The sequence below is a fragment of the Rhamphochromis sp. 'chilingali' genome (assembly GCF_963969265.1).
Source record: "Rhamphochromis sp. 'chilingali' genome assembly, chromosome: 22".
NCBI classification, from domain to species: domain Eukaryota; kingdom Metazoa; phylum Chordata; class Actinopteri; order Cichliformes; family Cichlidae; genus Rhamphochromis; species Rhamphochromis sp. 'chilingali'.
The window spans coordinates 21,704,469-21,728,390 of NC_137950.1; the positions used below are offsets into that span (position 1 = coordinate 21,704,469).

Below are 23,922 nucleotides of genomic sequence, written 5' to 3' on the forward strand. Positions count from 1 at the left end.
TATCTGCTCGGTTTATCAAGATATCCCATATTTGCAAAAGTGCTTCGACGTTTTCAGAGGCGTCTGCTACCCACCAGCTCGACAGCTAGCTGGGAGCTCGAGGGTTACTGATGCGGCCGAGAACGGCACAACTCCCGGCACATCATTTTCAGATCACCGCGGAGTTTCGCTGCTCGGGTTAAACGTAATATATAAGTCACTTAGACAACCTAAAAATGTTATTGTTGGGCTTTTTTCAGTGTTTTGTTTGTTCGTGAGTAAATCGGTTTGGCTGAGATTAAAGTTATTAGATTAGATAAAATAAAACTTTATTAATCCCCCGGGTGGGTTCCTCCTTGGTTTTCACACAGCTGACTAAACGTCAAACAGAAAACTTATTAAACAGAAGTATGAGACAGTCGAGAATTTACACCAGTGTCTGGTTATATTTTAGATAGCAAGAAGCAGACGGCCGAGTTTATTAAACTCCACCGAGACAGCGGTGACGCTAATCAGAACTAGCCTTCTGATTAGCTAATCAGAAGGCTAGACCGTCCAATTTCACGCCTTTAAACTTTAAAGGCGTGTTTGTGTGTGTGTTTATACAATTGCTATTATGTTTGCACTTTATGTGTAATGTTACTGACTGCAGAGATCAGTAAGATGTGTGTATTTTTTATTTATTAGTTTTATTTATTTAATATTATTTTTTAATTGAATGACTGTCTAGTAGTTCACAGATGTCGAAAAACTGAGTGTGGTAAAGCCACTGATTTTGTTTATGTATATTTCTGCAATCTGCACATTGTACTGACTTTCATTTTAATGTTTACACCAGGGTTCCTTGTCAGCACTTTATGCTCAGATGTTTGTAAGCTAAAAATAAACTATTGTGTATGTTCAAATATACTGTTGTGATTGAAGAAGTTAAATAAAAATGTCAGTCATCAATTCATGCATCACCTCATGTCATCATAACAGAGGTCTGTCTTCCAGGAAAGAACAGTTTAAAATTAATGTAATATAGTATTGGCCATACTATATGATGTATTGCTTGTCTTTGTTTAATAATACAGAAGACAAATACCTTAAAAAATAATCGCATATCGCATCGCAATCGCAATATTGGGGCAAAAAATCGCAATTAGATTATTTTCCATAATCGTTCAGCCCTATTCTCCACGCACTGTGCCTGATTGCTGTGGGATAGGATGTGTGATGTGTGGAGGTATGGACCCCCTATTTGTTTGTGTTCTTTGTGTCTCATGTTCAGCAATGCATGGAGTCCGTGTGTGCGTGTGTGTGCATGTGCGCTGCTGCCTCCTGTGTGCAAGTCTGACTGTTGCATAAGAGGATCTGCTGCTGTCCCAGAGCTTAACTAAGGATTTAAACCTCTCTTCCTCACTCTCTCTTCCTCACTCTCTCTTCCTGGGTCGTCTGCCTCTCCAGCTCGCTCTGTTGCACTTTCTCCCATCTCTGTGACTGCATGTGTGTTGTGGGCGGCTGGTGTTGAATAAGTCTCTGTGCGTATGCAGATCGCCCTTACCCATTAATATTTAAAAGTTTGAAACTGCCTCCCTTTTTGATGGCTGGCTTAACTCATTATAACATGTAATTTTTTTTGTTTTTAATAAAAATAATGATTGATGTGGTGATTTAATCAGCTGCGGTTTTGATTAATTCATTTAATTACACTGACTTTAATTTATTCATTTTATATAGAGGATGAATGGATTATAACTGTACTGTACATACATCTCATACTGCCTTCATTCCAGACGTCCTCTATCAACTAGTCGCTGTTTTGGCAACTCTAAATATCTTTGAGTATAAGAATAGACACTAATATCTTACCACATTTATAATGTGTAGATACCTTCAGAATTGGGCTTGCTGGTGATCTAAAAATAAAAGGTTTGGATGAGACTTGGATGCGATGTGACTTGTCCAAGATGCCAGTGCTGCAAATTTGTTCGCCATAAACTCACACAAGAGAATGTTTTGCCAAGGTGCTCATTGGACTCTGTGCTGAGGAAGGTTTTACTGGGCTGAGCGTTTTACTATCAAGAAATTCTCTACTATATTTATTTAAATTGCATTATGCAGCCATAAACATTTTGATTGCTGCTCTCTATAATAACAGCAATTTCCCTTACGTTAAAATGCAGGAAGTTAATATTAGAGCTTAATAATCGCCGTATGTAAATGATCTTGTGCTGCACACACTGGATGAGCAGTGTTATTTAGCAGGAAGGGACACTTGCTATTTGGTTTAGCCTAACTGTTACAGCAAGTCATTGCAAACAGTATGCTGCAAACACAGATGACAACCTGCTCATTTTTTAACCATTGATAAGCTGAAGTTTATACGAAATCTGACTGTATTCCATACAATGTCTGTTCCTTTATTTGCGTTACTAGTGAGTTGCCTTTAACCCATTTTTTTTCTATTTTGATGCCTTTATTTTCCTAAAGTTTTGAGTTTGGTTTTTCTGAGGTATTTTTTAGATCAGCAAAGTTGACTGAGGACCCAGTCAACCACTCGTCCAGATATAGGACCTCGTGTTTTTAAGCCTCGAGCTTGAAAGGTAACGATAGCAAGCTGCATACACACATAGCACATAGGCAACACAGAAACACTCATATCTACTAATTAGTACTAACATACTAGAATTTCAGTCATGAAAACTAATGCAGAAAGTTCTTCAATTGTCTGTATGACACAGTAATTTGTTAAGTAATGCTCCAAAAGGTCCAAAAACTCAATCTCAGTCTCTTTTATAAAAACACAGCAGTGAAAAATGTGACTTGAGTACATTTTGCAGGTACGTATCTTGATTGTGTGCAGTTTATCAGTGCAGTTGAGTTAAAATTGACAAGAAAACACAATCAAATGTCAGCAGTAATCAAGCTGTGATACTGTAGACTGTGTTGAAGTGAAGGTGGTGGTAAAGGTGATGATAATGATGACGGTGTGAGAATACCGATCACACTGGGGAACGTGGTGAGGGGCATGAAGAGAAGGCAGGAAATGGCTGTCCTGTCTTTTAGATAGTCTCAGAGAATAGCAAAACATATCCGTTACACTTCCTGAAGACACAGTCATGACCAAAGACCAAAGATATCCAGTTTCAATCACTTAAAAACAACCAAACCTCTCAATTAGATTTACCCAGACCGAATACTTTACTCCCATCTTCTCACTGGCCGACGCTCTTATTAATATTTTTGTACTAGAGAACACATGCATGTGACACTTGTATACACAGAAAACTTTCCAATGGAGAATCCTTTCATGCCGCTGCAGCTCCTGTTTTCTGTCTCGCCTGTCTTCAAACCTCATCTGTCATGCTCGGGAAGCAGATGTGAGTGCTGAAATCTGCTCGCATACACACATTTCTCATGAGACAGGTGTTTGGAAAGGGGAATGACAGACGAGCGGTGTTGAGGTTACATCTTCATCGATGGCTGAATTCCTTTCATACTTGATGTGTAAAGCGCCTAAGTGTGCCCAATTCATCTACCATCCAGCCGCACCTGGGTATGAATGGGCGCACCACGACTGGGAATAGCGTGAAAGGTTCACGCAAGCTTACCAGATTTTGGAGATCTGAGTCGACTGATATTTGATATGTAGTTGAACGGGAGCTATAGAGAATATTCAAACAAACGTAAAAATAAGAAAATACTTAAAATTGAGCCTAATTTAATGGTCGATGTCAAACATTGTACATGATCACAAACAGGGTGTATCAAATAAATAAATCAAATAAACGACTCATGTCTGTGCAACACAATACGATAAAAAAAGATTTATGCCCAAAGTACCATGCATTTTTGTTATATGAGCACATGGTAAAACATTAAATTTAACAGATTAGGGTCAAATTAAATTGATTTGATTGGTATACATTTAATTTTTACCAAGTGCATTCTCCTTAATGATTAATTATTTGAATAAATAAACCTTTGATTTTACTTTTTTTTTGTTGTTACTCAAAATTACTCAAAAGAATTATAATTGTAAGAAGGTGTGTAAAAGATGATTAATTAGTTTTAGTACAATTCAGCAACGATGGGAATGTTTAGTTTTCTGGTTGAGTTAGCGAGTACATGCATAGTATCACAAGCATCATAAGAAATGCACTACCTAAGTCAAACTTATGTCATGTTTGACTTCAGATTAATGTCAAAAACCCCTGAATTGGATAAATGGAATAAAATGGAAGGATGGAAGGATTCTCTAATCACCCCCAAAGACCTCAGCAGAAATGCTGAAGCTTTGTATTATGCTAAGCTCTATTTCATTTTACACCAGCTATTAACATGCGTTCTGTACTTTTACATCCTGCTTGAATGTGGTTGTTAAAGCAGCCACGTTATAAAGTGAAAAAGTGAATGCTGTCTGGATGCCGTCCTTGAATTTATTTATTTATTTATTTATTTTTGTTCTACACAAACGCTGCAAAGTGATGGAGACAAACTCACCTCGCCAAAGGCAAAAAAGGTTGAGCCAGTACAGCTGTATCACCTTCTGTGTGAAATTTGCTGCTCTACTTACCTACTTACCTAGCTGAAGGACGAATAAAGATAGTGGTGCCTTTGCATTTATTATATGTTGTTTACAATATATCTGAAAATGCAGATAATTGCTTACATATAATCTTTATGCATAATTGCATTTAATACCAGGAGTACATGGGGGCTAAAAGAGTGTAACCATAATAATATGGAGTGTCGGGGCGGAGTGTAATCTAGTCAAGATAATGACCTCTTGCATGTGCACTGGTGTGTTTGTTTGTGCTGGAGGACTGCCCCCGTGCCGCACTCACTGTTCAGTCGTGTTATTTCTTGCTGATTTACTCTCCGTTTCTTTCTTTCTTCCTCTACACAGATTGACTTGGAGCCGGAAGGGAAGGTGTACGTGGTCATTGATCTGTCCGGATCCTCCACTGAAGGTAAGATCACCACGAAGCACCATTATACAAAGAGGGAGAGAGAAATGCACAAAAATATGCACGCATGCACGCACACATGTGCAAAGCTGGCAGTAACAAACATGAAAAGGAAGAATTTATAACCGTCTTTTAATACAAATGTAGTTTTGTATAGTATAGTGCTTATCATTAGTGCCAACCCTAAAAGCCCTTACACACCGAGTGCATTGTAAAACAGCGGCACTCACTTTTATTTATATAGCACTAAATCACAACAACAGTTGCCTCAAGGTGCTTTATATTATAAGGTAAAGACAACAACACAATGATACAGAGCAAACCCCAGCAATCAAATGACCCCCTTATGAGCAAGCACTTTGATGACAGTGCTTCCAAATGCAGTCATCTGAATGGTCAGATCTTCTCATTCACATCTGAAAAATTGGTAAATATTATACATGAAATGTCTGGTATGTAAACACCTTTACGCTAACCTTAGGCAATCAGGATATTTTTGTTTAAGAGTGGCAGTCAGGGAACCCAGGAAATATTAATTGTAACTGATGCTCAAGAACTATTCAGTGTTCACTGTCTGTTTTGCCCTTCTCCAAAAGATAAGGGTAGGACTACCTGCGATGACTTAGACCTCACATGGCTGAATGATTGTGTAATAGGGCAAACATGCCAGTAAGTATTTTCCTTACCCTTAGCATTAAAATAGCATCGAATATTTTCTTTTATTCTGCATTTAGCTCTGTTTTTTTCTCTCTGATATGACTGATATGTTCAGGTGTTTATAAGTATTGCTAAATGTTGGGTCTTAGATCCCGAGCAGGTAGCATAGAGAGGCTTTTAGCTGTGTGTGAAAAACAGCTTTGTTTTCTCAGTGGAAACAAAGGGAGTGATACTAGTGATCCAAAACAGTAAAGCGGTTCGGTGTATGATTAAAAACCGTAGCTTGCTGCCACTAAAATGTTCCTTAGAGTTGAGAGAACTGCATGCATACCGACGGTTGACCAATTTTTGACACGAGCATGCTAACTGGTGTGGAGGTGAAGAAAAGAGTGTTTACAAGGTGGTAGCGATGTTAGTCGACAGGATTCAGAGGGAGTCAGATACTTCAGGGACAAAGTAAGAGAGGTGAGATTGAACTGGGTTGTGCGGTGGAGAGATACTTGTTAAAATGGGAGAAGAGTGTAGAACATGGAGCTACCAGGCAGAAGGAAAAATGGCCAAAGATGAGGTTTGTGGATGGAGCGAGAGGACATGCAGATAGATGGTGTGACAGACGAATGTGCAGAGCACAGGAAGAGATGGAAACAGGCGATGCGCTGTGACGACCCTAACAGGAACATCTGAATAAGGTCTGCATGAATCTATTGATTACTGAAGCTTCTTGCCAGTTTAGTTTTGGTGTGCATAAAAAGCATCTATCCTTAATGTTAATTGTGTTATTGGCTGGGCTCATTATATTTTTCTGCATGGAAAGCAGCCGATAATTTGCAATAATGTGACACGTGTAATGTTCAGCCGTCCCGAATTCCGCCCACATAATGCATTTTATATGTGAAAAGGTCTATCAGTAAGTACTGAATCATAAAAGATTAATGCAACATATTAATAATAAATCAGTCATCAATTTTATTTCATCATCAGCTCATTGTTTAGCTTTCTAGCACTCAGCTTGCTGTTTTAACAGCATTGTTTTCAGCTGCAGCGGGCGGGTGTTTCTTTTTTTTGTGTGTGTGTGCGTAAAAAGCTCTAAAAACCCTCTACCCGTGTGAGTAGCTGGTAAACATCGTGGATATTTTAGCAGGTAAACAGAAAGATATTTCCCTTAGGGGTTTTGAGTGAATGTTGCACTCACATCTGCCAGGTGCGAAGACACACAACTCAAAATAAATGATAATGTTGCTCTGTGACTGGCGACCGTGTAAATAAGCACGTCAGCACACTGAGCGATTTTCCGTTGATTAGATGTCCAAAAGAAATGGTACATAACTGGGCTGAAATTGTACTTACAAGCTGGAATTGCACCTGTAATCTTATCTTTGCTACATCAGCACTTAAAGTACCGAGCGACTCAAATGCTGAATGAGAAAACGACACGCCATGGTCTTAGACTGCTTATAGAAGGGACAGAGGGCCGGCCGTGAGGTAACTCAGAGGTTCAGAGATATGATGATGGCTGGTTGACAACCCTACAAACCAAACTTGGTCACGGGAGTTTCAGATTAAGCAATACTGAAACCTCAGACTTGGATTTGAGCAGTTTCTTCTGTTTTTATGGCACTGCCTTGTATCATTACACCTAACATGCTATCATATGATGCAAGCAAGTTAGTATAGCGTTGTTCTTCTTTTCTAGCCTTGAAGCATAAAATACAGTTTGATTACCAAAGGACTGATTCATGTTTTTAATAGCTGTTGTATATACATGCAACATCACAAAGATTATTCTCTCCCATTACATTGTGCTCAGTTTTCTGAGTGTTTTCTAACTCATCTAGTCATTAACATCATCAAATGTAAACATAATTTTAGAATGTAAAATGTTAATCAAATGAAAAGAGACACAGTTTTATTAATAATTCAAAATGCAGCATGTAGATATTTAGATAGCTCTCGGGTAGCCCAGAATCTCACTGACTGACTCTGGCATTTAATAGTCTATACCATTACTTAACAATCTTTGGGCTGAAATTGGGTTTTATCATGACATTTTATGTTATTTTAGCAAAATATTAGGACTTAAGTGTGAATACTGAATATTTATAAATTATAATCAAGCTGCTCCGGCTTAAAGGGATCTATATTTAGCCGGGGATCTCAAGGGATTTGCAGCGGTTACAAAAAAGCCAGAATTTCTTGGTTCTAGGACTCAGTGTTACGTTATATCAGGAGGAACACCATTTTTAACCACGCAGCAGAAGAAAGTTGAAGACAATGAAAATATATAAATAAATAAAATTTAGAAATGCTTTTTAGCTAATTGACGAAATCAGGAAATAGACAGTATCATGGACAGATTTGCCACTCAGCACACATATAATGCACACTGGAAACAAATACACTAGTGTACTTGACATTAAATACGAAAACAACCAAATGTATTAACTAGGGCTGCCACAAACGATTATTTTGATAGTTGACTAGTCACCGATTATTTTTGCGATTAGTCGACTAATCAGATCGTGCATCCATTGGACGTACAGCGTACAGCTTATTGCACCAGCAGCATCTGCTCTTACATAACTATCATTAGCTTACAGCTTTAAGTGTTTAAGATATGTGCTAACTAAAAATAAAGACAAGATGATAGTTTATTAAATTTTAATGAAATTTGCAGATTGTTTCGGTGAAGTTCAATAAACTCCTTGCTATCTAAAATATAACAGGACACCGGAGTATATTCTCGAGCATCTCACACTTCTGATAATCAGCTGTCTGCTTGACGTTTATTCAGCTGTGTAAAAACTATAACTTTAATCTCAGCCAAACCGATTTACTCAGGAACAAATAAAATACTACAAAAAGCCAAACAATAACATTTTTAAGTTATCTAAGTTACTTATATATGTTTAACCTGAGTAGCGAAAGACAGCGGTGGGTTTGAAAACGATTTGCCGGGAGTCTCACGGGCCCTAGTGAGCCTTGCCCCTGGCTAGCTATCGAGCTAGTGGGTAACAGACGTCTCTGAAAACGTTGGAGCGCTTTTGAAAATATGTGGTGTCTTGATAAACTGAGCAGATATTTGAGGTTTACACAGCTACATTCTCGCCTGAAAATATGTTAAACGTTTATTTTGTGACCCAGAAAGAATAATAATAGTAAAACTAACTAGCTTCCGCCATTGTTGGAAACTGAGCTGGGCTGCGCTATGAATTGTGGGACAGAGCTACTTCTCCTTCTTCGGGGTTTAACGGCTGCTGGCATCCTTGTACATGCAGTGCTGCCATCTTCTGTTTCAGTCCGTTATTACACTCTTAAATCCTACTACTTATTCCTGCGTCTTTTGTGATCTTACAAAGCTTCAAACGACGCATCGACTATTAAATCAGTCGTCGACGATTCTGATAGTCTACGTAATCGTGACTAGTCGACTAATCGTGGCAGCCCTAGCATTAACGTCATCGCCATGGAGACCTAAAACATTAGAGTAAGTCATTGTCTTGAGGAAGAAAGAAGGGTAATAATACTCAGTCGCCACCTCCAGTCATTTCAAGTCACCTGGGAGGAATTTGCATATTTGTGCACCTTTTCCCCCGGATACAAACGGAAAGAATGAGTTGGTGCAAAACACCAGGAGTGCAACTTCGAAATCACTGTCTTCAGGCTTCTCATTGGGATTTTGCACACCATTTATATAAAGTCTTCGGTGAACCGATGCTGCTACGTGTTTTCTAAGAAAATCTGCACAGAGAATTAAATATAATCTTTATCGGCCTTCACCGGAGTGGCAGGGCTCAATGTTCAATAAAATAACTCACATTTTAAATTATAACTTGCTAATTTTTGTGGTTTTTAATGAAAGTTCTGATGATTTTCTATTAGCAGGAAAAACCTTGAGTGGAAATCAGACAAACAGCTGTGTGAAAAGAGTTTCTGAGAGACGTTCCAGGTATTTTGTAAAGAAAAAAATCGTCTTTTCTCTGTGTGCATCCTTGCCAGTTCCTTGCTTTGAAATGTAAGAAAAAAACTGAATCCAAAGCCCTTCCTGTTTTCCTAGAAAGCTTAAGAGCTCACAGACCCTTCTCTCTCCTTCTCCGTTTTCCCGTCTCCTCTGTTTGTTTACGTCGATTAAACACGGAAACATCTAGAAGATCTTTATCGAGTCGGTCTCTCCGCACACATTCTCTCACTCACATGCTGCCTGATAAGAGTGATTTTCACCTGCACCTGTGTATCCTCGCACCTGGTTATAAATAGAAGCAGCTCTGTGCCCTCCGGTGAAATTGTGCATGTATATATCCGTCTGCGAGCGCGCTTGTGTGAGGGTGGTGGGATAGCCTGAGCAGGGGAGGGTGCAGTGGTGTAACGCAGAGAGCAGTAGAGAGTGGAGATAGAGGGAGTGGATTCTTAAAATAGTAGGTGAGATTGAGCCACAGATTACATACAAACACACGCGCACACTCACACACATGCACAGTCTCAGGCGTCCATGTCAAGCCCTCCTCATCGACGATTGGACACTCGGCTGTGACCTCACGACCCACTCTCCTCCCACTCCTGAACTTCCTGAGTTCAGCTGGCTTGAGTGCTCGAGCTAATGTATGCTGATAAAAACAAATGGTGTGTGTGTGTGTGTGCGTCCTGATAGGAGGGATGGAGAGATGGAGGGTGAGAAATAGAGGATGAGGTGGTATTTTTAGCAGATTTATTTTTTTCCCCTTGCTGCAATCTGTTCTCTGCAGCTTCGGAGGCTGGAAGGATGTGTTCCTCTCCTTTTTTTTTCTTCCTCTTTAATTCTCGTCTCTCCTCTCCATCCTCCTGCATCTGTTGTTCTCAGGAAGCAAATAACAATAATCTGACCTAATCTGTCCATCTGTAGACTCTCCATCGGTATTTCTCGATCGCTGCTTTCATGTTCTTCAGCAGATTGTCTTCCTTTTTGAGTCCCTCCACCACCCCACCCCAGCGCCATTTTGTCAAATAAAGCCGATTTCCTTTAAAGCTTAAGTCATAACCTTCGTGGTAATTGCGTACTTGCATCTACAACAGGAGAATTTCAGGCTAAACTTTTTCCAAGAAAGGCTTATTGTTTTTCAGTGCAGCCTTTGTTTATCCAAATTAATCAGATAGTTAACAGAACATTTTCAGTGCAATGAAGAAATAATACAAATAATTTTCCTCAACTCTGTAAAGACTTTTTCTACTTTAGGTTTTTCAATAAAATCTAGTGTTATTTTGAATTTCTGTCTGTTCTCTGCAGTAAGATTTAGTTTAGTTCAGTCAAAAAAAAAAGGCTGATGGGGGTATGTGTCTACTAAAAACCTCGGACGGGTTTGAATGCTGGTGACCTTAACCTCAAGGTCAGAGATCAGAGGTCAAGTTTTTTGAAAATCTTATGAAGGTGATAACTCTTGAATGAGGTGATGTTGGATTTTCAAATTGGTACCATAGGTGTGCCGACTAGAAACCTGAGGGGTAACAAAGGCAGTCGCAAGTACTTTTAAGACCAGTAAGCATCGATGCTGTGTGTACTGGATGGGAAAGAGCACATGAGCTTATTATTCATGGACGTTCCCATAATGAATCAACTAAAACAGCCTGATACAACACTGATGCATTTTAATTAAACTTAAGTGTTAATCCATTAAAAATAGATGTGGAGGCCACCATGTTGCCCGCCATCTTGAATACAGTGGCCAAGGTGGACATCGCTGTTCCGCCTAATTGCACTTTATCTATGTGACTAGAGACCGGCCACATGTGTAATAGGCCTTATAACTTACCGTTAATGTAAAGATCAGAAATAGCTTTTTCAAATTCTATTAGTTAGCATTTTTACATGTATAATTTAATGATCTCTTTCTCATTATGCCTCCCCCTGCACTATTTCCTCACCTCAGGCTTCGTCTCCTAAACTGAAGTCAGGGCTTTAACACACAAAAACATACACAAACATGCTTATTAACTTCTGATATTGATATATAGTAGATTTGAGGGCAAACAAATTCAATGCTAACTCAGTGATATGTTGATAATAGGAGGAACTTAGAGGAGGCATCTGCATCTTCGTGAGCCTTCACCAGAGTGGCAAGGCTGTGGCAGGATGTGGGCGGCGACCTCACACACAGAAGTCCTGTTGTTCCATAAATATTTAAGACTCAACATTGGTTAACAGATTTTTATGTATTTTCCTGATATTCTGGCCCATTTGTTAAACACAAATGTATTTCAGTATTGTGTAAAATAGATCACATTTTAAATAAATAAAAACTTGTTACATATCTTTTTAATCACAGTCCTGATGGTTTTCCTTTGGTGGAAGAGCAGATGTTTTATAAGCAGAGAGCAGAAATCAGACAAACAGCACTATGAAAAGGATTTCTGAGAGAAGAAGTTCCAGGTATTTTGGATAGAAAACCTTTTCTCTGTGTGCATCCTTGCCAGTTCCCTCCTTTGAAATGTAAAACAAACCAAACTCCAAACCCGAAGTCCTTCCTGTTTTCCTAGAAAACTTCAGAGTCACAGGCTTTCCTTTCTCTTTCTGTTTTGAGTACTTTTTAGTGTAAACGTTTAGCTGCATTTTGGTAGTCAAGGGAAGATTAGATATACTAAAATATATAAGCATATATATCAATGTGAAATATTTTAAATTCATTACATTAAGAGGAGAAATACCAGACATTTAAAGGTCTACGATGCCGTGTTGCACTTTCCATTTGTGTTAATAGAATATAAGCAAATTTGAACTTTGCAGTTAAATTTGTTGAATTTGATCTGGTTTCTGTCCAATTGCTAATTCAGGCACTTCACATCCAGCGAGCCGGTGATGACCAGGTTATGGTTAACCAAAGATTCAGATGGAAATTTCCCTTCTTTGGCAAATGTAATTCTTGTAACTGAAGAAGTGCAGAGAGGTGGTTTCAAAGGTAACACCGACTAGTATGTGACCCATCGTGTGTGCAACCATACCCTAACCAGGTCACTGAAGACCTGCTGCATGTTGGGAGGTATAACGAGTACGGTGGCGCGATGCTAGAGTTTCAAGCTCGATACTATGAGGGAAAAAGAAGCTTCCTTTAACTGCTTCCTTATTCACAAGAGGTGGATAGACAGATCAGCATATCATTAATATCAATTACTATATGAGTAACAGTAATATAGTAGTAATAACACTAAATTAATACAATAACAGAAAAAGGTTTACACACATGAGTCTACAGTCTAATTTAGGATTTAAAAAGAAGCTGACACACCTGACATCAATGTTTTTTTGGGGGGTGAAAGCATGCACATTGAGGTTTCTGGTGTGTCTTTCCACGATGCCAGCAATTAAGCAGTAATTGCAGGGGAATGGGTTTAAAATTCCTCAGTATTTTAATGAAAATGCTGACATTTGTTAAATACCACAAAAGAAAGCGATGTGGTGCATCGCCCACTAATCTGCAAATTTATTTAAGATGTTCAAAGTGTCGCTTTCATTTTTTTTTTCAGTGCTTTCACTTCATTTTCTCTGAGCAGCTCAGCTTTACTTCCACAAACATATCGATAAACGGCTTCGGCATTAGAGGGACCGTCTCCACGGCTATTTCTTCTTTTCCGGAAATGCAGCTTAATTTTTTTGTTTTGTTCTTAATTTAATTTAAATTTATATTTAGATACGATTTCATGCTTTCGGATCCTTCTTCAAAAGCGAATCGCCTGCTTGCCTGTGCATGTGTGTGTCTGTGCATTTGTGTATGTGTGTGTGGTGACGTGTACATTTATTGGGTGACCACCCGGCTTGTCCAGAGTACGCTTGTCTCTACGGTGATAACTCTTACCTGTTGTTATGCCTCCTCAACTCTTCTTGTTAACATGCTTGTGTGTGTGTGTGTGTGTGTGTGTGTGTGTGTGTGTGTGTGTGTGTGTGTGTGTGTGTGTGTGTGTGTGTGTGTGTGTGTGTGTGACTTTGTGTGTGTGACTTTGTGTGTCCTAGACAGATGGATGATGTATTATGTAAAACAAAGTGATCCCAGTAATGGCCTGTTTAGCTGCCACCCTGACCAACACCAGCATCTCACACACACACAGTTACACACAAAAACTCACACTTACACACACACACACAGAGTCCCTAGACAGCCTGTCTGTAATCGAACTCTGGAGAGGCTCAGCGGTAACCACATCTATAACGCACCCTGGAGAGAGATGCTGGGCGAGTGAAAAGAAAGGCAAACTAGGACAGGAGCGCGGAGAGAAGGAGCGCGTGTGGGAGGGAGAGTGGAGGTGGTTCTCTTGTCTTAAGGTTGCCCTCGGAAAGCATTTATCTTCCAGGGGAGATGCAGAGAGGAAGTGAACAACTGATTGGATGGTGCTGGCTGAGGAGGAGTATTTTAATATGCTATCCTTCGTTTTAGTGCCCACACATGAAAGTATAAATAGCCCGCACACGTACGTATGCATAGGCCGCTGGTAGGTGTGGGGTGTTGTGTGAGAAAGAAGGGGTGGGGGGGTGACAGAGGAAGATGAGAGGCCGCTGAATGATTAAACGTCCTCGGCAACACGATGCAAATGATCCTTATTTGTACAATCGAAGCAGCTCAGTGATGTGTGTGAATACTCTGAGCCAAGACTGACTCAGAAAACCATAAAACTCAAGACAGTTTTTTGCACATTTAACTGTGAGGCCAACTTTTTCTACTTCGAGTATGATACCGATACCTTCACTACAGCAGTCTGCTGGCGATGACCTGATACCAGCGCTGAATCAATAAACTGTGTTCATATCTGTGAGGAAAATACTGGGAATAATTCTTGATCTGTAACACAACGTCAGGCTACTTTGTTTTCCTAACAAATAAATACATATGCATATAACAACAGGCCCAAAACAAACACATTAAACAATAAAAAAAATTGCATTCATCTAATTTACTCACACTAGTCTCTTTTCAGCTCAGTGTAGGAGTCATTAAGCTCCTGCTTGCTGTTTTTCCTGCTCCTGCACACGTCGCACGTGGACCTGACAAGAGACAACCAAAGTTAAATAATAATTTGAACATGCCGGGATGTTAGGTTATCATAAATGCACTGAAAGGTTCCCAGCAGGTGTTACACTGGACCAGCCTGCTTGTAGTTTCTGCTTTGTGTAATGTGTCTCTGACCGAACATAACCGGCGAAAGTGAACGAGCGAGAAAGAGAAACAAAAACAATGTCGCGTCAGCGCTTCTCAGTCATGTCGACTCACTTGACTCACAGTTTGCAGTTAAGTTAAATGGTTTATAAACAAACAAAGACAAGCTGTTGACATAGCGAGCGTGGAAAACGCTCCAAACTGCCAACCCTTTGCTGTTAACTTCCTACGAGCTCTGCTGCTACCTGCTGCTGACCTGTGGACGGTATACACAGGAAAACACTGAATAGATTGGCACGTTGTCGCTGATCCAGCTCTTTAACATCAGACTGTTGCATCATTAAGATTACATGTTGCTCATGTACTTGTGACTAGAGTTATTGTAGCATTATGTTTTCTTTTAGTTTCATATTTTTTTTCACAAACAAAATCAGCTGCAGCAGATTTATATAACAAAACAAAATTCAGGTACTATTATAATTTTCCAGTATGTTTATAAATGAACCAGATAACAATATAAATTTATAAGTTCCTCTTTTTTCCTCATCCCCTTAATTTTCCTGCTTTGATTAGTTGCTCATACCGAGGCTCACGGCTGGTAGCTCACTCTGAGCACTGGTTAGCTTTAGCCACCTTTGTTAGCTTCTTTAAAACGATTAAGTGTCTCACTAGGTTTGCTGTTGTACACATTTTCACACCGTTTACTTACCTGTGCCGGTGTGTGTGTGTTCCACATGCACGAAATTGGCCAACTCACAATCAGTCATATGGAAGGCTGACCGGCTGGTCACTGGTCATGGTGGAAAACACTGGAAATTGGCTGATTAAGTCATGTGGACATAAGTAAACATAGCACACAAAATCCCTCTAGTGCCTGCTCTGTTGACAAAATTGAAAAAGACTTAAACTAAAGAGCTAAAGACATTTTCTATAATTGTTTTAAACTAGTTATATGGAAAGGACTGGTCTTTGTATAGTAAGTTTCTAGTCTGATCATAATGATCACGCCATGACATCACAAGAACTGTTTGCCTTTTCCCACATTTTCACACGACGTTTTATTCTCAGCACTTAAGAGCCTTATCTAGCTTCCATCCACACCTATGGCCATTTCAAAATCACCAGTTAACCTAACATGCATGTCTTAGGACTGTGGGAGGAAGTAGGTGAGAGAACCCACACAGGCTGTGAGGCGACAGTCCAAATCAGTGCTCTGCAGCGCATCGCTGTTTGCTAACCATCATAACCTTGACTGTTTTTCTTTCCTCTGCAGCTTCAGGAACCAACGAGAATGAGGAGCGCGTGTTTCGCGAGAGGATCGGCCCTCGCCGGCGACAGGGCGCCGTCCGTAGGCGCGTCCATCAAGTCAATGGACACAAGTTCATGGCCACCTATCTTAGACAGCCGACCTACTGCTCACACTGCAGAGATTTCATCTGGTGGGTGAAACATCTATCGCATGTATCTGACCCCTTTTGCTTGCTGTGATGCCGCTGAAATGTTGACTCCTCTGTGTGTGATCTGATAGGGGCGTGCTGGGGAAGCAGGGATACCAGTGTCAGGGTGAGTACTTTTCTCCGGCAGACTCCAATTTCTGAAGTAACATTGCGTATCATTTATTATTCAAGCATGAGAACACAAGAGGGATTACATGTTGCTGAGTGACAACTGTGATTTGGTCCCACGCCATCACCCCAGAGCCACGCATTTACAGCATTACACGAGCAGAAAACAAAATGAAGCATAATATTATAATATTAAAGATTACATGCACAGGCTTTTTTCTTCTTCTCTGTGCTTGCAAATATCCTAAAAATTCAGCTTGAACTCGTAGTGTTATTTAACAGACTCTTTAGGGTACTTCATTACTTCACTTCATAATGCAGCCTGTGGAGGTGCGGGTGGAAGATGTTATGCAGCTTAGCGGTGGAAAAGGTGAAGGTGGAGTGGTTGAAACTGTGCAGCCAGCAAAAGTTGTGCCTCTCTTACCTTTGCTTTAATGCGAATGCAGTTTATCTGCTGTTAACCTCACATTTGTGGCAACTTTAAAGAGTTTTAAAAATCCTCAGAGTCTGTGAGTACTCTTCCTGCCAGGCTTATACATTAAACATTAAATACTTGTGTATATTTTCAGCATTTCGCATCATTTTAACCCAGTTTTATTTTAAAACTCGAATGATATTCACCATATTCGTATTACTTATACTGTCGGTCGTTCAACCAATGAGAATTTGGTCAGATGGGAGCAACTAACAGTCAAAACATTACTTAACTGAGTCATTAATGAAGAATGAAGAATGAGTTCAACAGTTCAGCCCGTCCATCTGCAACCCTACCGAGGCCTGTGCTGAAGTAATTTGGCCTTTGATAAATAAGCCTTAAATCCATTCATCTGGTACGCCAACTGGACTTCCTGGATCATATTTTATTGTCTCACCTGTAGTTTAAACAGCATGCCTCTATCAACACAGCTGTCTGTGGTTAAACGCGGTGCATTTCTTCTTTCCCCTGGTTTAAATATGCAACCATAATAAAGATGTTTTGATAACAGAATGGTGTTTAGGTGTCAAAATGATTCTCTGCGCAGCAGGTGGTTGAGCTATGCAGTTTTCATTGATGCATATGGGCTCGAATTTCACTCGAACCGAAGCATATTTTTTATGTTTCATGTGGGTTGTTTTTGTTTTGTTTTGTGACACTACAACAGTACACCTGAGTGCATCCTGTAAAGATAGAGGAAGGGAACGGAAGCTGCTCATGTGCTCCTGTTGACGTGTTGCTTATACTGCACAGTCTGTGTAGACTAATCGTTGCTTGTGAATATGAAAGTAATGGATATTAACAAAGACAAATGGAAACTAATTCTGTTTTTTGCTGAATTATCCATTGTTAATGTCTCCTAGTGAGTTGTGCTGCCTATGAAAATTCTTTCGTTTGTGCTTTTTATTCATTTAACCTTCATTCATTCATTTAACCGAGAAAATGTAACTCCCACGATTAAAATCCCTTACGGCTAAGTTAGGAAGCAGCTCAGTCAGCAGGCTAATAGTACCTGCACAGATATGGATAGATAGATATACACAAGTTAAGGAATATATTGTTAAATAATCATTATTCAGCTACTCTTCGAAGTCTTTTTCGTGTTAGATTTGTAGGCCTAATTAGGTCTTTCTCATTAATGAAGAGCCGTGCAGAGGATGTGTGGCTGTCAGTGGTAATGCTCACTCACCAACATTCTGTTGTAGACTGTAATTATTTGTGATTTTAGTTAGTTAGCCTTTTCATATTGATATTCAGAGCGGGTCAACCAGATCTTTCAGGATTGGTCGGCAGTGGCATGTGCGGCTGCATTGCAGTGCTTTGTTGAACTACACTTGCCTCCCAGTTCATACTTAATTTTGTGTAAATATGATCTGAGATATGATAAGAACAGATAAGGCTTTCTTATAGCTTGCTGTTTGTTTGCAGCTGGAAAAATCAGATTAGCACACTTTGAGATGAAGCTGATGTCCCTCTGCCTCTCACACATCTGTTGTTCAAAATGAAAATATGTTTATTTGACCAAGGTTGTGTGTGAATGCCTTTTAGTGTGCACGTGTGTTGTCCACAAACGCTGCCATGAGCTGATCATCACCAAGTGTGCCGGCATGAAGAAGCAGGAAGACACACCTGAGGAGGTACACACGTCTGCAAACACTCAGCTGCACGGAGACTTTGCAGGAATGAGAGGATTTTTAGTGGACCTCAGTTCATTATTTGCTAACTAAAGGCTCAACTGAAGTTTATTAATTGTTTTTTATTCAGAAATCATAACTTAGACAGTGAGAAGAGCACATATAAAGATATACCAAGTAGTCTTGTGGCCCTTATGCATAGAAAGCGGTGTGCACTGTGGCTAATACTAGTTGGTTGAACTTTGTGCGCTGCCTGTGCTGTTGTTTCCAGGAAAATTAAACAGGTTTAAATGGTTATGTTAGCATTGTTCCATAATTTAACCCCAACAATAGAAATACAAATGATCTTTTAATACTTTTGCTACAGTGAGAATACACATACGCCAAAACTCACTTTGATTTGACTTTATTAGCATTATTTTACCTCTTTTTCAATTAAACTTGATTGTATTGTTATTTTAAATGCTGATCCTCACAGTTTCAGAGAGTAGGAATCATGAAAGAAATACTGAATATGGACAGAGACGCTCAACATTCAGGCCACTGATGAACAAATCTGTTGCTTAAAGCAATGTGTGTCAGAACGCTCCTCTGATAATGCCACCCTGACCTCTCGTTAATGCCCCCGTGTGTGTGTCTGTGTGTTCTTCTGTGTGTGTCTCCCTCTGCAGGTGGGCTCACAGCGGTTCAGTGTTAATATGCCCCATAAGTTCAGTATCCACAACTACAAGGTCCCCACTTTCTGTGACCACTGCGGCTCCCTGCTGTGGGGCCTCATGAGGCAGGGCCTGCAGTGCAAAGGTGAGTTTATGAGCAGTGGGGAATTCACATGAGAGCCCACGGGGAAACATCATGGCAGCCCAGGTGCTCATATTTGCATGTTGAAGCCACATGATGTAAACAGGGATGCCACGAGGAACAGCGTTTTCATTACATCTGTTAAAACATGATAACAAATGAAAAATGATTGCTTTTCCCCCATGATTAATTACATTTCTGGTAAAAATAGTGTTAGGCTTTTGCTATAGACTCTACATACTCACATAGAATTTCTTTTTAATCTAATTTTCAGAAGTATCCCCAAGTAAAGTCCACCACTTGCACTTGTTTTTTGTCATGCAAAAATGGCTTCCTTGGTCTTAACTCATGTTTTATACTAAATGTATTTTAAAGAATATACATTTTTAGTTTGCAGACTCATTTCTGGATTTTTAAAGTAAAATGCCTTTAATGAGCACTTAGGTTGTAGTAGCAGGAGACATGGTTTATGTGTTTAAATTTCACATTTTCTTTCTTTCTTTTTTTTACAGTGTGTAAGATGAATGTGCACAGGCGGTGCGAGACCAATGTAGCTCCTAACTGCGGCGTGGACGCCCGAGGAATCGCCAAGGTCCTGTCTGACCTGGGAGTCACACCTGACAAGATCTCCAACACTGCGCAGCGCAGGAGGAAGGTAACAAGCCGCCCGTGTCAGGTCTTTACTAGATTTTCTCTTAAGGACGTGACTTCTAAATACTGCTCATCTGCTGCATTTCCTTTAGGCCTACCACATAAGTTGTCCTCCACTTGTCCAGTTTCCATAAAACTCACCTTGTTAATGCAAGAGAAATAGGAAGATAATATGGGAAAAGACTTGTTTCAGTCCTTATAGAGAGAAATACCGTTGTCATGTATGTACAGGTGGTGAGCTCGAGTTCTACCCGAGGAAATAAACTCCAGCACCTCAGATGTGCACAGAAAATGCATTTGGGACTTTTCCCAGGCTGTAGCACCTTCCCTGAGGCCGGCAGGTTAACCTGTGGAGTCACACGTATAATGTGCTAATTAAGGAGCTTCATTAATTAAGGAGCTTACTGGTTCCTTCTTTTTTTCTAGTGTTTGTGGGAAGCTCAGCTAAGCTAACCGTCTGTTTTTCATCATTGTGTGGTGCACATCTTTGCATTTTACTCCTAAGGCGTCTCAAAGGGTGTCCATCTATTTGTCCAACTACGCATTTCAAACTGAATGTATTTCTGTTACTGTTGGATGAAAAGCACAAGCTGTTTTCAGACTCTGGAGTATCAGTTCGGGACGTTGTTCAAAGATGTCCTCACTCACACGCGGCACACAACGGCAGGAGTCGGTTTCAGATGGGTTCTCACTCCTGTAAATACTCCGCGTGGTTTGGGTTAGGGAGCGCACACAGGAGGCAGGACACATGACGCCCACTCGCTCGCTGTGAATTCACCGAGCTATTACCTGCTTTATTCTTACACTGGGTCAATCAGACATCACACAGACTTTGTGTGGGAGCGACTGCGTTGCGCATTTGTATTCTCACGTGCTCCCGTGTTTAGTAATGCCTTTAAAAGTTCAGGCCTGCGTTGGACGTGTAAAAAGCAGCTTTAAAGCTCCGATTTTCAACTGAGAAACTTGGATTCACCTCCGTGACTCGTGATTCAGGAAACAGATTTTTAGAGGACAGCCCAAAGGCACGGCCATGTTGACTCTCTCTGTGTTTCTCTCTTTCTTCAGTTGACTCCAGGGCAGGACCCTCCCCAGTCTCCTCCTGAGCACTCTCAGACTGAGGAGAACAGCTTCAGCCAGCCAGCTGTCCCCACCTCCCCCTCACAACAGGGTAACACGACACACACACACACACCAAAAAAACCACATACGCAACATCAACAAAAAGACGTCTAAAAGCCCGCTTCGAGATGGGTACGGCGGGGGGCGGTTTAATGTGTAATTCTACCAGTGAGGGGTAGTCATTCGATTTCAGCGATAATATTGTTGCTGTTTTTAAAAAATAAGTTAAATGTTATTGTTTTTTTCTTTCTCTCTTCTTTTTTCTAAAAACAAGCTAAAATTGAATTATCCCTCCACCGCCCACCACCATTTGGTTGTCACAGTTAGTCATCGCATTATCACACTTTGCAAGCTGAGAAATAAAAAAGTTAACTTTCTCTTTGTGGAAGTCGTCCCATTTTTTTTTTTTGTTCTCGTCGAGCCAAACGCCGATGACAACGGCGCCGCTCGCTGCTGTTATTTAATCGCCCTGGTCCGGGGAGTGAATCATTCCAGGTTTTAACAGAGGATGTGATCATGTTTTGTTTTGTTTTTTTCAAAGTTTATTGAAAAGCAATCAGTAACAAATGTGTAATGCTTCTAAACAGCTCTTATTTCCGTATAATTGAGTTGAATGCTGACAGGAAAAAAGAGAAAAGTCAGCCAGCCTGTTTTTGCTGATGTCTGATCTGCTTTTCCGATGACACCCACAGACTTGGCAGAGTTGGATCGCCTGCAGGACGCGCTGTCGCTCAACCAGCAGGGACCTCAGCACTCTTCCTCCTCTTCCTCCTCCACCACCTCCTCTTCCTCGTCCTCCTCGGCAGCCAGGCAGAACGGAGAGAGCCAGAGGAGGAGCCTGAAGGATTTCAACTTCATCAAGGTTCTCGGCAAAGGCAGCTTCGGCAAGGTGGGAGAGCTCGGAGGAGGCGTGCGAGGGGGATGTTTATTTGTTTGTTCCTCATTATGTTTATAATTAAACTGTTTTTATTTTTAAATCAACAACCAGTTCACGGGGTTCCCATTATTCATAACAGCTGAATTATCAGGGGAAGTGAATAATATCAGGGGAGCAGAATAGACTGACGCTCATGTGCATTGCATTAGATTCAGGCACCTGCTTTTATTTATAATTTAAATGTAATGTTTTGTGTGCAGTTTAGATTTTTCTGCTTATTGTTTTCTATTTATGGGTTGCAGGATTAATTGGTACCATGTTGATACAATGTCCAGCAGCAGGTCACTGTAAAACCTTTGTATAGTTACTGCAGATTACCTGCCCAACACCAGATGGTAGGTTAGAGAATAGCTGGTAAATATATTGGGGCTCTGAGCAGATAAAGAGCCATTTGTTTCAATCACCAGCTGCTAGAGACCAAAAACAGATCATATAATATTGTTCCATTCATAATTTTATCACTGTAAACCCCCTCTTGCATTTTATAATACACCGACGAGCTAAAACATTATGACCACTCACTGGAGTGACTCATATTGATGATCTTACACCTATTGCAGTCTGTGATTGAACAGGATGAATCTGAGCAAAATTGACAAAGCCAGACGACCCAGTCTGAGTAACGAGCCAAGCCAGTTTCCCATTGTCTGGCGCAGTGGGAGGACTCTTACATTTCATTGGACCACCTTTAACTTTGTTGCATTGTTGCATCGTTTTGAAAAGCTTGTGCAATGTCACTTCATTTATTTTCATTCAGATATGCATCAGTTGTTCAGCCCAGAGCTCCCTCTCTTGGAGATGTGAGAGTCGGGGCCGCTGTATGAAGTCTGCTCCAACATGTAGATTTTCCGGACTCTTTCACAGTTTCAGCCTAACGATTCCTGTCGTTGCAATCTTGGAACGCGGCTGCGCCGTCGAGGAGAAAAAAATCAGTTGATGAAAAATGATTCAGTCTAATCAGGTAGTCAGCTGACCCGATGTTTTCAGGTGCATAACATTGCTCAACCTGACCGGCTGACACAAACCCAGGTCATAACACTGCTCCCACAGGCTTCATCGCTTCGTCCACCTCTCCTCTTACTCAGATATACTGATCGCTCTGGAAAACAGATTAAACATCCAGATTCCTCTGACCATGTCACCTTTTTCCACTTTTTACAATCTCTTTGCTTCCCAGCAAACCGAAGCCTTTTTTCTGATTTGCTTTATTGATAAGCGGTTTTGTTAGGCGGGCACAGCCGTTTGGCACCGATCCATTAAGCTCTCCTCACTTTGTTGAAATGCTCTTATTTCCCTTTCCTTTTAGTGCTTGAGTTCAGCAAATGTTAAAGGGGTGTCCAATCGCAGTTATTCAAGATTACTTCCTGATTACATTTCTTCCTCAAAGATGATGTTTCACCACTATCCTTCCAGGTTGTCAGTAATGCCTTTGGCACTTCTTAACCTAATTTTAGAGGTTTCAGCAGTCTTCTTTATTGTGTTCTTTGCTTGATGCAGTAACTTGACCCTTCTGAAACGAAGAAGCATCTTTTCCAGGACCAGAGGAGATGTCTTCCGATTTGGAGAAAGAAGAAGTTACTCACTGTTGCAGACCTGAAGCCTATTACTCACTGCAGTAATTATCTAGTAGAAGACTCTTACCTATTTGCTTAGTAAATCCACATGGTGACCTTTTTGTTTTTTTGGTGAGGTAGTGTATTAAAAACAAGGGAGAAAATCACAAGATATTCAAAACAGAGAAACATTAAAAAAATATGAAAGACTCTTTAAAACAGAGACAATGAGAAAAGGTGTGAAAAAGAAGCAAAGAGGTATAAAAAAATAAAACACTTGTGAATAATAGAAGCAGAAGGCTAATTAAGGATTAAGGAAATGGGCATCTGCTCTTCATCTACCTAGGCTACTAACTGTGGTTGAACCTAGTATGAAAAGCACGTGCGGGACGTAACTTGGAACCAAAGCGTGCGAGTTGTGCCAGCGCACCAGGACGCCTAATCCTCACCTTAAGTAACAAGCGTTTGAAGCGTCCTGTAGTAGGCATT

General features: G+C 40.4%; 1 protein-coding gene across 1 annotated transcript in view; it reads left to right on the plus strand.

Moving 5' to 3' along the window:
- LOC308391400 (protein kinase C epsilon type-like) overlaps nt 1–23,922 on the plus strand; it is a 54,206-nt gene that overhangs the window by 22,874 nt on the left and 7,410 nt on the right. The window contains exons 2-9 of the mRNA XM_080874027.1: nt 4,874–4,937; nt 15,975–16,140; nt 16,230–16,264; nt 18,290–18,378; nt 19,047–19,176; nt 19,686–19,828; nt 20,890–20,992; nt 21,636–21,832. Of these exons, the coding sequence (XP_080730153.1) occupies nt 4,874–4,937; nt 15,975–16,140; nt 16,230–16,264; nt 18,290–18,378; nt 19,047–19,176; nt 19,686–19,828; nt 20,890–20,992; nt 21,636–21,832 (927 nt within the window). The remainder of the gene's footprint in view (nt 1–4,873; nt 4,938–15,974; nt 16,141–16,229; nt 16,265–18,289; nt 18,379–19,046; nt 19,177–19,685; nt 19,829–20,889; nt 20,993–21,635; nt 21,833–23,922) is intronic.